Here is a 17,054-nt window from a genome sequence, read left to right as displayed (position 1 = left end):
CTAGCTCCATGACTATTATTCTTGGAATTTTGCTTGACAACTAAGTTTTTCCATATTTATAGATTTTGCACTATGGACTGGGGTATCCTACCAGATTATAAAGCAAATAAAACAATCATTTTTTTTTTTTTACTGTTTTGTGCATGTTATATAAATCTCCTTTCACTCCAGCCATTTTTTAAAAAGTAGGATGATGTCCTGATAAGTGATGATTTTGCAAATTTAATGAAGTATAACCTCTTAATGGCAAAGTCAATGAAGCTATGCATGCCTGTATGTAAAATTTAAACAAATTTTTTTTGGCTGATCCTCCTATAAGAAGAACCAGATTTCACTAAAGAATACAGTAAACAAGAACAGAACGAAAACATTCACTTGTAATATGAATAAGTAAAACTTTCCAGAGATAAATTTTTTCAACAGTGATGAAATGATTAAGCATAAATCAATTAATTATCTTATTTTTCCTTAAAATTAAATTGACCTAGTATTTGTCCTCTAAATTATAGGTATTTATATAACTGATAAAGTGAGCTTTAACCACAAGAGGGAGCCAGCATCATTCTAATTCAAAACCAAAGGAAAATTAGTACTAAAGGAAAGCCAATTAATTTGAGCAGCTATAAAATATGTAAAATGAAAAGATATGCCATTTATGCTAAAAAGGCTATTAAAATTATTTTTTCTATTGCAAAAAAAGGTTTGCATTTTCAATTTCATTATAAAAATTTTTTAAAGCAATACCTTAAGATAACTGTTAACAAGAGTTCAGTTAGCAGTTTTCTCTGAGAGAAGTACTACATCCTAAGGGATTTTCTCTTTGAATTAAACTTGATAAAATGCAATACTAGAAGACACAAGATGGTTTCTCTCAATGAAAACAATGTATTACTACCAAATAGACTAGCCAGGGCTATTTTAGAACCAATGAAGAGCCTGCAATATAGTACCAAAATGCAAATTCAGTTTCCATGGATCCTAAGATCACAGAATCAAAGGCTGAGCATGTTACTAACTACTGTTTGTAACCAGAATTACACTGTAAATAGTGCAACAATCCCAAACCAATAGTTCATTAGGTTGTATTCTATTTTGTAAGGCTCCTAAGAAAAATATTTTGTAAAATTCTTCAGTACACCTATTTAACTAATTTTAAAAATACCACAGCCCTGGCCAGTGTGACTCAGTTAGTTGGAGCATTGTCCCATGTACCGAAAGTTCGAGGATTTGATTTGGAGTCAGGGCACAAACCCAGACTGCAGTTTAATCACAGTTGGGGCACGTAAGGGAGCCAACCAATAGATATTTTTGCCTCTCCCTCTCTCCTCCTCTCTCTAGAATCAATGAAAAGCATATCCACTTAGTGGAAATCATTATTTAAAGTAAATTTGGTAAAGATAAAAAAGGCAGTTTAAATAGTAGGCAGAATTCAAATGGCTGGAAAGTAATGGAACAAAATAATTCCCAATGACAAATCAATAAATAAAACTCTAATCTATATATAAAAAAGGCTAATATGCTGTGTACTTCCGACCATCCAACCAGTCGCTATGATGTGCACTGACCACCAGGGGGCAGACGCTCAACACAGGAGCTGCCGTGACGCACACTGGCCATTTACAAAGAAACGGCACCATGGACCTGGCCTCGACAAAGCAACACTCAGCTTCCCCCAAGTGGGACATAGGCCCGCCAGCACCCCAGAGTGACACCCTACCAAATCACAGCCGATGCTGCTGAGACCCCATGGCGCAAAATTTGGCCCACAACCCAGCCCAGCCAGGAAATGGTGGCTGTGAGCGCCAGGTAATGACCTCACGTAGCAACGCCTGGCTTCCTCTTCCTAGAGACTAGCCTACTTGCAGTTTCTTCAGCCCAGGTACACAACTTGCTTTATAGCCAGGAGCAAACATTTTACACTTTAACCAAATGTCTGTGAAGCCCTTTCCTGTGCCTCATCTCATTTGATCCTCACTGAAGTCCTGAAGTAGGTAGATAGGAGACTCGGTAGAATCCTATTTTCTTTTCGTTAGCCAGAAAACCAAGATTTAGAAAGCTTAGAAACTTGACCCGACTGACAAGAAGAAATGGTGGACCTTGAAAATGACGTCAGGTTTTCTCACTGTGCAGAATATAGTCAAACACTGCTGCAGTTAAATATTTTACCCTTTGTTCTCCCTGTGTTATCTACAATAATCTGCTTTGTGTTGATATTTACTGCTTGTTGCTGACAATTACCTGAAAGAGAAGTTGGGGTGCTTCATTGGGCTGGAAAAAGTTTAGCTAAATCAGAAAGCAGGTCTAATTAAGCAAGTTTATTCTATATATTTAAAAGGCTAAGTTGACTTGTGCATGCGCAATACATATAAAGCTCTCGCTGGTGCCAATCACACGCATGTGTTCCGATCTGTCATTGTCGATCATGAATTTGGTTGACACTTCTATTATAGAGAAAGGGCGAAGAGTGATATTAAAATATTTCTTCTAATTAATTTCCTTTCAATGTGCATGAATCTATGCACCGGGCCACTAGTATAATCATAGGTACCAAAGAACTGGATACTTCTATTACTAATTGATAACTTTTTTCTTTTTTTAATCCTTGCTCAAGGACATGATTTTATTGATTTGATTTTATTATTATTATTTTTTACAATATATTTTTATTGATTTCAGAGAGGAAGGGAGAGGGAGAGTTAGAAACATCAATGATGAGAATCATTGATTGGCTGCCTCCTGCATGCCCCACACGGGATCCAGCCCATAACCCAGGCATGTGCCCTGACCAGGAACTGAATCATGACTTCCTGGTTCATAGGTAGACACGCAACCATTGAGCAACACCAGCTGGGCTATTTTACTGATTTTAGAGAGAGAGGAAGGAATAGAGAGAGGGAAACATTGATGTGAGAGAGAAACGATCAGTTGCCTCCTCCACGTGTCCCGAATGGGGATGGAACCTGCAAACTAGGTATGTGCCCTCACTGGAAATTGAGTCTGCAGTCTTTTGATATATGGGATGATGCTCTAACAAACTGAGCTACATAGCCAGGGTAATAGATATTTTTTTAATCACAAGTCATCTGATAGCTCAAACTTTGATCCTGATCTCAATTTTTGTGTAATGTTAAACTTGGCTATCTGAACTTCTTATCAATAAAACAAGAGGACTCAATACCTATCTATCATCCCTTTTAGTTTAAAAAAAAGTATAATCATTCAAGTTAGCCCAGTTGAAATAGCAATGGTTTTTCTAAGTATACCATTGTCATTGGTATGACTTTGCTCTGCGTTATAACCAACACCAAATATTGGTGAGAGAAGGGAAATTATTAACAGAAGGTAAAAATTAAACTTTAAATATTTAAATATAAAATATGTCTAAATATTTTTTTTGAAGTCTCATCTACTTTAAAGAAATAACTTCAGCTGAAACCGGTTTGGCTCAGTGGATAGAGCGTCGGCCTGTGGACTGAAAGGTCCCAGGTTCGATTCCGGTTAAGGGCATGTACCTTGGTTGTGGGCACATCCCCAGTGGGGAGTGTGCAGGAGGCAGCTGGTCGATGTTTCTCTCTCATCGATGTTTCTAACTCTCTATCTCTCTCCTTTCCTCTCTGTAAAAACGCAATAAAATATATTAAAAAAAAAAAAAAAAAAAAGAAATAACTTCATCTTCCAGTGTGTCCACTGTGGAATCATACATTTCACTGCATCTGAGATTGTGCTCCAGCCTTACCCACTACCATGTGTCTACAGCCAATCTGTCCTGACTTAAATAGCAGATCCTTCAATAAAGCCTGAACTCTCGCCCCACAAATTATAATTTCACACTAACCACAGGAGATAAAGTTAGTCACTTTCTACCTTATATTCTGGTTATTTTCATGTCTTACCTATAAATTTCTAAGCTCTTGGACTCATCTTCATATCCTCCTTCCCCAATCCATGCACACAATACAACAATTACTTCAGCACTTTCGAATCTTCCAATTATTGCACACTTTTGTGGATTACTCTGTATAAATCACACAATGAAATTTTTCTTCTAATAAACAAAATAATTCAACTAACTTGCTAACTCTTGTAGCTGCAGAGATGTTAGGACAGGTACTACGTTTGTGATCTAATTCACCGCAAATGAAGCAGCCGTCTCTAGGGCCCTCGCAAGAATGACCGGGAAGAGCACAGTGATTACAAATGCTACAGTGGATCCAGGCTGTAAAATAAAAATTGAGTTTTAGAAGAGGTTCATTTAAGGTAATTTTTCATTTGATTAACCTTTATGATAGGGAAGCATGAATAATGTTTACTTCAATTACTGTCACAGGTTTGCATAACTGGTTATAATTTCACTAAAGAGCCCAAAGTTAAGAGGCCGGAATCCCTTGTAAATCAGCTAACTTCTGTCTGAGACATAGCAACGAATTTAGTCCTTCTCTAGTGAGCCATGTGATCTTAGGGCCACTGACACACGGGGGCTGGCTGCGTGACACATGCCCTATTAAAACAAGCCAAATCCAATGGCACACAGCAAGAGGTTAGTAGTTATGGCTTTCTATGAAGTAGAGAACATACACTTTGGTAATTATAAAAATTAAAAAGCAAGTAAATTAATACAGGTCTCTATAGTGATTTTTTCTTTTATAAATGCAGTTACATACAAATCCTATCTAGATGAAGAAAAACTCAACTGTTTTCACAGGATTTCAAACACTAAGTCTAAATACTTACAAGGCTTTACACACTTTTTGCAGAGAAAGCAATGGTTCCATTTCCTGCCATCCTACAAAAACAAATTTAAAATTATATTTAATTTGTCATTAAAAATCAAGTCCCACAATTAAAAATTAAAATGTCTTATTAAAATCTGTGTAAATTATTAATTCCTATTTCTCACTTTCCTAAGCTTCAAAATTACATACTTTGATTTTAACATATGCATATCTCCACTCTATTCAATTTCTCGTTGATGTGCCCCAATTTCCTTAACTCTACAACTGGGGGATTTCTCTAAATGATCTTGAAAGTCCACTCCAGATCAAGCAACCCCATCAGCATAAGGAAGGACGCAATGAAAATTTCAAGAGAATTAATGATTCATAATTTTTATGTGTCGAACTGGCATAATCCTTAATAAAATTCGTATCTGAGAACTATATAATTTAGAAAGATAGAGATGATAGATTACTATTTGGGTGATTTTAAAACTGAAATAAAACATACCTAGAAAAGTGCATAAGACACGAATGTCCAGTTTAATGATAATATAAAGTAACCACTTATGAACCCAACAGGTCAGGAAACAGAACGCCATCAGCCTCCTGGACACTTCCCCACGTGCCCCTTGCCAGCCCAGCTTCCTCCTTCCCCAGAGTAGTGACACCTCGTCTGGCTTTTGTGATGGTCACTTCCTTGCTTTTGTTTGTTTACCACTATGTGTGCGTCTCTATAATAAAGTTTTATTTTCCACATTTTGCACTTTTATGCTCTGGGCATCATTTTTTAAGATGAAGAATACAGATAACTTCTAAAAGAATTGAAAATATACGTCATCAGGTATGTTAACAAAATTAAAAACTAGTATAACCAGTAATAAAATTATAAAGTTATGAAAAATGTACTTTCTATTAGTTATAAATATATATCCTCTTTCCTTTGAAGAATAATATGTGCTTATCGGCCAAACTAAACTTCACATGTTCTTTCTGAGTGGACTTATCTATAATAATAAAAGCGTAATACGTTAATTAGACCGAACGACCTTCTGGACGAAGCCTGTGTTGGGAGGGAAGCCCGGGTCCCAGGTGCCTGCCAGCGGCTGGAGGGAAGCCCAGGTCCCAGGTGCCAGAGGGAAGCTGGTGCCAGCAGTCGGGGGAAGGAGGGCCTACTCTTGCACGAATTTCATGCATCGGGCCTCTGTTTAAAATAACAGAGCAACTCAAGGGTGATTCCTAAAAAATAAAGAGGAAGTCTGTCCCATGGAGTCCTTCCTCCAGGACATGTTATTAATTATAACCTCACCAGAACAGTGATGGTATCTAATACTTCAATGCCATATTTGAAACAACGTAATTCTGTATGCTTAACAAAATTCAGTGCCTTATTTTAAACAGTAATAATTTTAGCAGCCACACAGTACCATATAAACTTCAAGTAATCATTATGATGACAAAGTCAACTGTGTGACATGCTGTGGAGTTGGCTCCACTCCTGGCGACCCCATGAATGAGGGATGTCTACAATATCCTGTCCTCAACAGCCCTGCTCACCTCCTAAGGACTCATGCCTATGGCTTACTTTAACTTTAAGGAAACCTTTGGAGCAGCAGTCGCCAACTGGTGATCCGTGGACCACTGGTGGTCCGTGAGGTCCGAAAGGTTGGCGACCGCTGCGTTATGGAGTCCATCTCATGGTTGATCTTCCTCTTTTCCTGATGCCTCATTTTCCCAGCATTATTGTTTTCCCACAGGACCCTGCCTTCCCAGGATGTGCCTGAGGTAAGGCAGCTTCAGTTCTGTCATTTGTGCCTCCAGCAATGTTTCAGGCTTACTCTGCTCTAGGACTCTCTTATTTGTCTAAGTATTTTTTTAAAGCCTGTTGTATTTTATAATTAGAAATAAAATGCTGTATTCAAGTATAATTAATAAATGATATTAACACAAATTACATTAACAAAATAACAAACAAATGTAATGAAAACTATTAAATAAAACTAATAAAGGTGAATAAATGTATTCTAAAAAAACTTATACCTTGGATGTGCACGAATTACAGTGCTCACAGTGTTGATTCTCTAGAGAAACATATCGTTGACACAGAGGGCAAAACCTACAGAGGAAAGAAAGACTTGGAGAAATTAGCTGCATATACTAGCTGCATATACTTATTGAGATTCACAGAGTAGATAAAAGTTTGCAAGGCATTCATTACAAAAACTGGGTGTAATCCAAATTTAATTGAATACAAAATTATGGGCCACAGTTAAAAGTAACAGAACCACATGAGTCAATATTAAAAGCATTTTAATGTTAGATATATGGAACTGATACTCAGTGACATGAATTTCAAGGTCCCACTATGATCTTACCTATACCCTTCTTCTACAGGAAGAATTATTTTGTTGGGTGGAATATTGGTGAAAATACGCACAGGAGATTGTTTCCGACCTGTCTTTCCATGTTTATAAAGTGCATGATTATCATAATCTACCTAGAAAGTTTAAAAAAATGGAAAAAGAAAATTTACTCAAATGAGTCAATATTCCTTAAGATTCTTTAACCAATAAATGAACAAGCTGATGCCAAGATACAGGTTAAACTAAATTATTAATAAGAAATTCTTAAAAGCAAGAGCTTACTTACTAATGAGCAGCTTCAGGAAGGCCTCTATGGCAGTGAAATTTCATTATAACAACAGTAAAATTTGCTATGACAAATTCACATTGCCTAACATTGAGAACAACTCTGATCCTTTATCCAATACAATAGACTTAACAAGAAAGGCTATTATGTAATTAAGAATTTAGATTTTGTAAGAAGTACAAATTGGTAATCACAAAATAGTCATGGGGACATAAAGTACAGCATAGGGAATCTATAATAATAAAAGCATAATATGCTAATTAGACCGGACATCCTTCCAGATGACCTTCCAGACGAAGCTAGGGCTGTAAGGGAAGCCGGTGCCAGCAGCTGGGGGAAGGAAGGCCTACTCTTGCATGAATTTTGTGCATCAGGCCTCTAGTATAGTCAATAATCCCATATAATAAAAGCCTACTATGCTACGTGTCCAGTCATCCGGTCGGCCATTCAACCAATCAGAGTGTAATATGCTAATGATATGCTAAGACCGCTCAACAGCTCGCTATGACGAGCGCTGACACCAGGGGACAGTCAACCGGTTGACCAGTCGCTATGATGTGCACTGACCACCAGGGGACAGACACTCCGACTGGTAGGTTAGCTTTGGGTCCAGCTGATCGAGGCTGAGCGAGATGGGCTGGACATGCCCTGAAGCCATCCTGCGGTCCCTCCCCGGCCCCAATTGTGCACCAGTGGAGTCCCTCGGCCTGGCCTGCGCCCTCTCGCAATCCAGGCTAAGGAACCCCCTCCCCACCCCACCCCCCCGTGAGTGCAAGAATTTCGTGCACCGGGCTCTAGTACTGTAATAACTATGTATAGTGCCAGGTGGGTATGGGAAATATTGGGGGGTGGGGGCACTATGTAAAGTACATGATTGTCTAACCATTATGCTGTACACCTGAGACTAATCCTATATAATAAAAGGCTAATATGCAAATTTTCCCCACAGGCAGGAGTTCTACCAACCAGGAGTTAGACGTGCACTGACCACCAGGGGGCAGTGCAGAGCATGGTGGGCGTCAGTGTCGAAGCACTGACAGCAAGTGGCAGTGGAGGTGCTGCCGGCCCCAATCGGCCCCCGGACAAGAGCGAGACTGTAGCAAGATGGTGGAACAGGTGAGCGGGCGGCACCAGGCCAAGGTGCATGTGAGCAGGGGCCCCAATTGCCCCACCCATCACCCCACAGATCGGCCCTGATCTCCAGCCAGGCCTAGGGACCCTACCCATGCATGAATTTCATGCACTGGGCCTCTAATATAAAATAACATTGAGCCGAAACCGGTTTGGCTCAGTGGATAGAGCGTCGGCCTGCGGACTGAGGGGTCCCAGGTTCGATTCCGGTCAAGGGCATGTACCTGGGTTGCGGGCATATCCCCAGTAGGAGATGTGCAGGAGGCAGCTGATCGATGTTTCTCTCTCATCGATGTTTCTAACTCTCTATCTCTCTCCCTTCCTCTCTGTAAAATATCAATAAAATACAAAAAAAAAAAATAAAATAAAATAAAATAACATTGAATAACTGTAATTACAAAACAATTTTTAAAAAATAATTTCAGCCCTAACCGGTTTGGCTCAGTGGATAGAGCGTCAGCCTGCGGACTCAAGGGTCCCAGGTTCGATTCCAGTCAAGGGCATGTACCTTGGTTGTGGACACAACCCCAGTAGGGAGTGTGCAGGAGGCAGCTGATTGATGTTTCTCTCTCATCGATGTTTCTAACTCTCTATCCCTCTCCCTTCCTCTCTGTAAAAAAATCAATAAAATATATTTTTTAAAAAATAATAATAATTTCATTTTTGGCATTAAAAAAATTCCACCTTTGAAGTGATGTGCCAGCTTGGTTGGGGCTTTTCATTTTGTGTGTGAAGTTCACATGTCCATTTTCAGCTCACCAGTTCTCAGTATGGCCTCAGTGTGGCCCTCCATCACTCTCTGTTTGACAGAGCACAGATCTGGAGGCCAGACAGAGGCTCTGCTGCTCACTTGTTACGTGACCTTAAGCCAGTGTGTGTAATTTTCACCTAAGCCACATTGTGAAAATTAAATGATAATGTATGTAAAACACTGATTTCAGGGCCTCGCATATGGTATAAAGACAGACAGCAACGAAGAGAGAGATTCCTGACTACAGTTTTCCCCATAATAACTATTTCAAACATTTAGCTCTTCTCAAGATCCCTAACTAAATTTCAATTTAAGCTGATTATCTTAAAAGTAAACTGAAACTAACAAATATGATTTCTATTGGCTTCTTGATCCTGTCCCTCCTCCAACCTCTCTGTTATCCACACACATTTTCAGTTTGATTTAAACCTTCTATGGGTCCACCGGGCCACTTAGTCCATCTTTTTTTAGATCAGTAATTTTCAGGGTGGTGTCTGGATGGGCAACATTACCTGGGATCTTAGGAATGCAAATTCTTGCCCCACCTAGGATCTAGTAAAACCCGCAATCTGTACTTTTAACAAGCCCTCCTGCACACTAAAGTTTGAGAACCAGTGCTTTAGAGTATCCACAAGATACCATGAGATTTTTATGAGGTAAACTAGAGGCCCGGTGCACAAAAATTTGTGCACTCAGGGCGGGGGGGGGGAGGGTGGCCTCAGTCCGGCCTATGCCCTCTTGCAGTCTGGGACCCCTCAGAGGATGTCCACCTGCTGGCTTAGGCCCGCTCCCTGGGGGATCGGGCCCAAGCTGGCAGTCAGACATCCCTCTGGCAGCCCGGCAGCCCTTGGGGGATGTCCACTTACCAGCAGGAAGCAGACCTAAGCTGCAGTCGGACATCCTTAGTGCTGCTGAGGAGGCGGGAGAGGCTCCCGCCACCACCGTTGTGCTGGCAGCCCTCAGCCTGGCTTGTGGCTGAGCAGAGCTCCCCCCTGTGGGAGTGCACTGACCACCAGAGGACAGCTCCTGCACTGAGCATCTGCCCCCTGGTGGTCAGTGTGTGTCATAGTGACCAGTCATTCCCACTGGTTCTGCTGTTAGGGTCAGTTTGCATATTAACCTTTTATTATATAGGATAGAGGCATGGTGCATGGGTGGGGGCCGGCTGGTTTGCCCTGAAGGGTGTCCCGGATCAGGGTGGGGGTCCCACTGGGGTGCCTGGCCAGCCTGGGTGAGGGGTTAATGGATGTTTGCAGGCTGGTCACACCCCCTTCAGGGTGGGGGTCCCCACTGGAGTGCCTGGCCAGCCTGGATGAGGGGCTGATGGCTGTTTGCAGGCTGGTCAGGCCCGCCCCCACCCCCAGTGGGGATCCTCAACCCATGGAGGTTTGGCCAACCTGGGTGAGGGACTGATGGCTGTTTTCAGGCTGGCCACACCCCCTTTAGGGTGGGGCGTCCCCATGGAGTGCCTGGTCAGTCTGGATGAGGGGCTGAGGGCCATTTTCAGGCTGTCCAAGCCCCCTGGAGACGGAAGCTCCCAGCCTCTTTTTTTTCTTTTTTTTTTATTCTGGGATTTATTTACCTTCTATAATTGAAACTTTGTAGCCTTCAGTGGAACTCAGAGCCATCCAGGGCGAGCGGGAAGCTTGGCTTCCTCCATCACTGGAGCAACCAAGCCTCCTGCTTGCTTCAGCTCTGTGGCTGCCGGCCGCCATCTTGGTTGGGTTAATTTGCATATAGTCGCTCTGATTGGCTAGTGGGCATGGCAAAGGTATGGTCAATTTGCGTGTTTGTCTTTTATTAGTGTAGATATGGTAGATCACAATTTTCAAATAAGCTGTAATGAATTGTTTAGATTCTAAACAAGAATACACTTACAAATTTACAACAACCCTGGCCAGGTAGTTCAGCTAATTGGAGCACTGTCCCATAAACCAAAAGGCTGAGGGTTTGATTCCCTGTCAGGACACATACCCAGGTTGCAGGTTTCATCCCTGGTCAGGCACATACGGGAGGCAACTGATCGCTGTGTCTCACATCAATATTTCTCTCTCTCTCCCCCTTTCTCTCTCTCTAAAAATCAATCCTGGAGTGAGGATTAAAAATGTATATAAATAAAAATTTTCTTAAGTATTTACCACAAATTGGCATGCAATCTAACTATTTAATAAGCAAATCACAAAACTGTAAGGAACTGATGACAATGGAAAGAGAAACCTTTAAAAGTAGAGTCCTAAGCTTTCTCAGTGGCCCTGCCAATGCCTACGGGACTTACAGGTGGACAAATTTAGGAAGACTGATTAACAAGCTTCAGCAGTGAGGAAGAATAAGTACAGGATGAGGAGGCCCAGCTAAACAAGGGGCAGTATGGAAACAGCCCTGGGGGTTCTGTTAGCTGTCAGTATGATAAGTCCACAGCCCGGCATAACTGGGCAAAAGCTGGCACCAAGCTCGACTGCAAGGATAAGTTAGATCACATCTGAAGCCCCACATTCAGTCACTACATTTTAAGAGAGACATTAGTAAAACCTGCTCATTTCCAATGAAAGTAATGGAAATGAATAGGATTTAGAGTTTAATATATTGGGGGTGTTTGTTCAGAAAAGAGAAGACTGGGAAGATCTGATAGCTACTTTATAACTGAAGGGGTGTCATGTGGAATAGAAATTAGGCTTATCCCTTATTGCTTCTGAGAACAGAAGCAGGACTACTAGTAAGAAGTTAATGGGGAGCATATTTTATCTTAATATGAGAAAATTTTCTAACAATTAGAGCTATTCAATAAATTGAGTTGCCTTACTTGTAAGACTGTAGGACTTTGCTCACTGAATGCATTCAAGTGAGAATAGATGACTACTTGTCATGAATTTAGTGGAGAGGATTATTAAGCTGGGAAGTTAGCCTCCGTTACATCTGTTTCTTTCCAATTTTAAAAGTCTATGAATATATGTTACCTATTAGAGTCTAAGATATAAAAGTAGATTTTACTTCTAAATCACCTTAAAATAGTAACTTCAGTTTTCTTTTTAAATTATTTAAATTCATAATTTTCCCCATTGCACTCCTCTTTGTACTCAATATATGGCACCTTATTAAATTCAACAAAGATATTTTGAACACCAAAAGAAAAACAATTCTTCCCAAGAGAATCTTACGAAGATTTCTAGCAAATGGAATATTCCAGGCAATATAATAGATAACAGATGGGAGAAAAGGGAAAAAAAAGAACAATTTCTTTATAGTTACCCAAGGAGTAGGAGAATATATGTGTCAGGAAGGTGGTTGATTGCTTGATTTTGCATAACCTAATTGAGATTATTATTATTTTTAAATGCGGGTTTGTTGTGCTAATTAACTATAAACATATGGTATGTAAAATGCATGCTGCTAGGATAAATTAATGTACCTCTAACATACATCCATATTTCATAGCTTCATCCACACAAATAAACCTCCTATGGAAGCGCTGTAAAGCAAACACAATTTTGCAAATTGCATATCAGTAGTGGTAGAGCTGATACACCATTTTCCCATCATTATCCCTGACATTTCACTCACAATGATGATGAGAGGCACTTTCAAATAGAAAATTTCTCCCATGGAACTGATTAATGTGATGAAGTACTGTATAGAAATGAGGGAAAGCACAAAATCTCTGCACTTCCTAACTTTTAATTTTATCTCTACACAAATTTCTTCTGTAATGTGAGACTGAAACTAGTTATAGGGAAACCAAGGCATTCAAGTCCACCAACATTTATTTTGAACCTACTATGCTCCACGAATCATGCTGGGAAACAAAGATGAAATAAAACAGAGTACTTGTATGTTCATAACTCCCTAAGGACTATGTTCTGTTTAATTCAGGAAAATTGAAAGGATCCCAAGTGAACTAACTCTTCAGCTCTATCAACCAACTTCAATCATAGCAATAGGTCTTTTACTCATATTCTCCATATCCCAAGTAACCTCATTTAAAATTACTATATAAAGCATGGGGCAAAAATAGGTTTATAATTGCCTGTATGTTAAATAATGCAATCCTATATAATACAAGGCTAATATGCAAATCAACCAAACAGAAGGACCAGTCGCTATGATGCGCACTGACCACCAGGGGGGCAGATGCTCAATGCAGGAGCTGTTCCCTCGCGGTCAGTGCACTCCCTCAGGGGGAGCACCGCTCAGCCAGAAGCCAGGCTCACAGCTGGTGAGCACAGAGGCAGAGGCGGGAGTCTCTCCAGCCTCCACAGCAGCGCTAAGGACCCCCGAGGGCTCCTGGACTGTGTGAGGACACAGGCCAGGCTGAGGGGCCCCCCCACACACACACACTGCACAAATGTTGTGCACCGGGCCTCTAGTAATAAAGAATAACACAAGAATAAACTGTTTCAACAGCATACTCACAACTGTAAACCTACTTCTGCTCACCCTGTGTATATATATTATCCCCTTGCCACTTCAAACCCATTACATGTTTACTGTATATCAAGTCTTAAGAATTTCAGTTGCCATCTTTTAATTTACAATCATACCTCAAAAATTCCTATCAAAATATCTTCATTTCTAAACATGAAACTAGACTTAAAAACACAGTTTTCTATACGGGATGATTTTTTTAAAAGAAAAAAAAGCAAAGAGCTCTACTTTTATCAATCCAGACAAATGTCTCATATTAAGTAGAAATAAGAGACCATGATTCCCCGACACAGTGGGGGTTTGTGTGGGAGGCAACCAATCCATGTGTCTCACATCAATGTTTCTCTCTCTCCCTGTCCTCCTTCCCTTCCACTCTCTAAAAAATCAATGGAAAAAAACTCAAGTGAGGATTAAAAAAAAAAATAGCAAGGATTGGAGGGAGGGGGGGAGGAGGATGGCAGTGGGACAAGAGGTCAGCCAGGTAACAGGATCGATCAAGGAGCCTGCTGTGTGCTAGGCATCTACTGTCCAGGTGGAAGGTAAGTGAGAGGACCTAGTTCAGATATGGTAAATACAAGCCCTGAATGCCATCAGTGCCTGATCCTGACCCTGACCCTGGGAACAGACGTCACTCATCAGCCACACTGCTCTCTGCCAGAAAGTCACTACTAATTAATTTATCAGGATTAGCAATAAAAGTGAAACTTAACTGCCCGCCCCTTACTGGTTCAATCATTTTATTTTATTTTTTTTTATTTATTTTATTTTTTTTAATTTATTTTTTTTAATTTTATTTTATTATTTTATTTTATTTTATTTATTTTATTATTTTATTTTATTATTTTATTTTATTTTATTATTTTATTTTATTTTATTATTTTATTTTATTTCATAGGTAAGGAAACAGAGACCTGGAAAGATAAAGTGACTTCTCCCAAGACTAAACAGCCTCTATTAAGGGAGTGCTAGAACTCAAACTTCTGACTAAATCAGGATTTCTTTTCATTATCACATCCTTCCTCTCTAATCTACCCTTAATAAAGCACTCCGTTTCCTAGGTCTTTGATAACTATTTTATTCTGCACTCATCAAGTGCTTTCTCATAAAAGAGTCTACATAATTTATATTTTATGAAGATGTGCAGCATCTCCGCTTTCCTCTCACCTGATAAGTACCTTAGAAAAAGATGTAGTGATTTTGGGGGTTTTACTGCATTGTGGTTTGAGGGCTTATAGTCATCTCTGGTAACATCAGGAAGAAGGTCTAATCAAGGTCTCTGGGAAAAAGTCTGGGAAGGAGGAGAGGAGACTTCCAAATTTGTAACTGATAAAGGAGGCTAACACAAACGAAAAAGAATTACCACAAAATGAGGTTGAAGGAACGAAAGAAAGAAAAGAAAGTAAAAGGCCCAGAAAGGATGATGATGATGATAATAAGTCCAGATACATTTTCAAAAACAAAGGTAGAAAAATCATGAAAGGGGAGGTACAACAAAATAGGTTAAATCCACCAGGACAGAGATTTTCTTTTTCTTTCTTTTTTTTTTAATCCTCACCCAAGAATATTTTTCCATTGATTTTTAAAGAGAGTGGAAGAGAGAGGGAGAGACAGAGAGAAATATCAATGTGAGAGAAAACAAACAATGGTCACCAGGGAGGAAGGAGCCTGCAACCGAGGTACGTGCCTTTGACCAGAGTCGAACCTGGGACCCTTCAGTCTGCAGGCCGATGCTCTATCCACTGAGTCAACATGGCGAGGCCAGGACAGAGATTTTCAACCACTGTGCCACAAGAATATTTATAACATGCAATACCTGACTATTTAGTAAGGGGCACTGACGTCTTTTCCTTTAGATTATCAATCTGCACTACGAGATATGGTGAAATCAGTTTCTCCAACTGAGCCTGTCAGGGGCAGTAGTCTTATTTTAGTAGACATTATAAAAAATATTTGGTTTTATAAATACTATTCTAAATTTTCTTTTAAAAAGTTGACTTTCTCTTTATTGAAAAGACTGCTTTTCACCCTGTCCAATACACATGACCTAATTAGAACCTATTTCACTAATACAATCTTACCTAATAATAGACAAACATATAAATTGACCGTCCTAAAAAAAAAAATTGACCGTCCTTCCGCTATGCTCACCAGCCAAGCAGGAGAGTATGCAAATTAACCCAACAAAGATGGCAGTTAATTTGCATACGTAGGCATGAAGCGGCGGAACGAAGACGGAAGGCTCTGGCCGGAGGAGCGAAGGCCTAGGTCCCGGGTGCCGGAGAAAACCGGTGCCGGCAGCCAGGAGAAGTGAAGGCCTATTGCATGAATTTCTTCGTGCAACGGGTCTCTAGTGCCGTGGTCGGCAAACTGCGGCTCACGAGTCACATGCAGCTCTTTGGCCCCTTGAGTGTGGCTCTTCCACAAAATACCACGTGCGGGCGCACGTACAGCGCAATTGAAACTTCGTGGCCCATGCGCATTTGTCGGTTTTGGGCCTGGGCAAGTCTATTTTGAAGAAGTACTGTTGATATATGGCTCTGTTGACTAATGAGTTTGCCGACCACTGCTCTAGTGAATTACATAATTATATCCAATATATTTCTCAAAACTAAACTCCAATATTTCCAAAAGATCTTTCCTAGTTACACAGGCTGTCTAAACAACAATAATGGGTTACTGTACATTAACTTTTCTCATCACTTTATTCTGGATCTGCCTTTACCCCCTCATTATTTCAAACTCTTGTCCACAATAGATGGAACAGTTTTCTGAGAAACCTGTATTTTGCAATTTTAATGTCTCAAGGACTGTACAAAAGAGGACCTGAAGAGAGTTTTACCCCCACTTTGGGACTATCTGAGTGATGACAATATAATGCTGGCTACGACAATGACAGTGATGGTTATGACAATGCTGATAGCAATAACCTTTACTCTACATTTGCTCTGTTTTAGGGCCTAGGCCAGTAGTTCTCAACCTTCTTAATACTGCGACCCTTTAATACAGTTCCTCATGTTGTGGTGACCCCCAATTTCATTGTTACAAATTAAACATAATTAAAGCATAGTGATTAATCACAAAAACAATATGTAATTATATATGTGTTTTCCGATGGTCTTAGGCAACCCCTGAAAAGGGTCATTCGACCCCCAAAGGGGTCGCGACCCACAGGTTGAGAACCGCTGGCCTAGGCTAAGCCTTTTTGATGTCTGATCTCATATAATTCATAAGACCTTATGAGACAGATAGAGTATCACTATCCTTATTTATCAGGTAAGATTAGCATCATCAGAGAGTTGGATAACATGCACCTTGCTAGCGACTGGCAGAACCAGGATTAAACTCAGTTCCTTTTCGAATCCAGAGTTTATGCTAACTTTTTAATTCATTTT

General features: G+C 40.2%; 1 protein-coding gene across 5 annotated transcripts in view; it reads right to left on the bottom strand.

The window, feature by feature from the left end:
- Positions 1 to 17,054, bottom strand: part of ZCCHC4 (zinc finger CCHC-type containing 4) — a 44,140-nt gene that overhangs the window by 1,948 nt on the left and 25,138 nt on the right. For 2 of the 5 annotated variants that reach the window (XM_036330425.1, XM_036330435.1), the window contains 4 exons: positions 7,088 to 7,209; positions 6,753 to 6,828; positions 4,732 to 4,783; positions 4,072 to 4,216 (listed from right to left, as the gene is read on the bottom strand). In XM_036330425.1, coding sequence (XP_036186318.1) covers positions 4,072 to 4,216; positions 4,732 to 4,783; positions 6,753 to 6,828; positions 7,088 to 7,209 — 395 coding nt within the window. Of the gene's footprint in view, positions 1 to 4,071; positions 4,217 to 4,731; positions 4,784 to 6,135; positions 6,148 to 6,752; positions 6,829 to 7,087; positions 7,210 to 10,825; positions 10,997 to 12,625; positions 12,710 to 14,305; positions 14,312 to 17,054 lie in introns of those variants that run through there. The other 3 variants (XM_036330463.1, XM_036330445.1, XM_036330453.1) reach the window with 3 other exon arrangements.

Source organism: Myotis myotis, unplaced genomic scaffold, assembly GCF_014108235.1.
Source record: "Myotis myotis isolate mMyoMyo1 unplaced genomic scaffold, mMyoMyo1.p scaffold_m19_p_1, whole genome shotgun sequence".
NCBI lineage: Eukaryota > Metazoa > Chordata > Mammalia > Chiroptera > Vespertilionidae > Myotis > Myotis myotis.
Note: the sequence above shows the minus strand (reverse complement) of the source record. Positions and strands in the feature narration are given on the sequence as shown.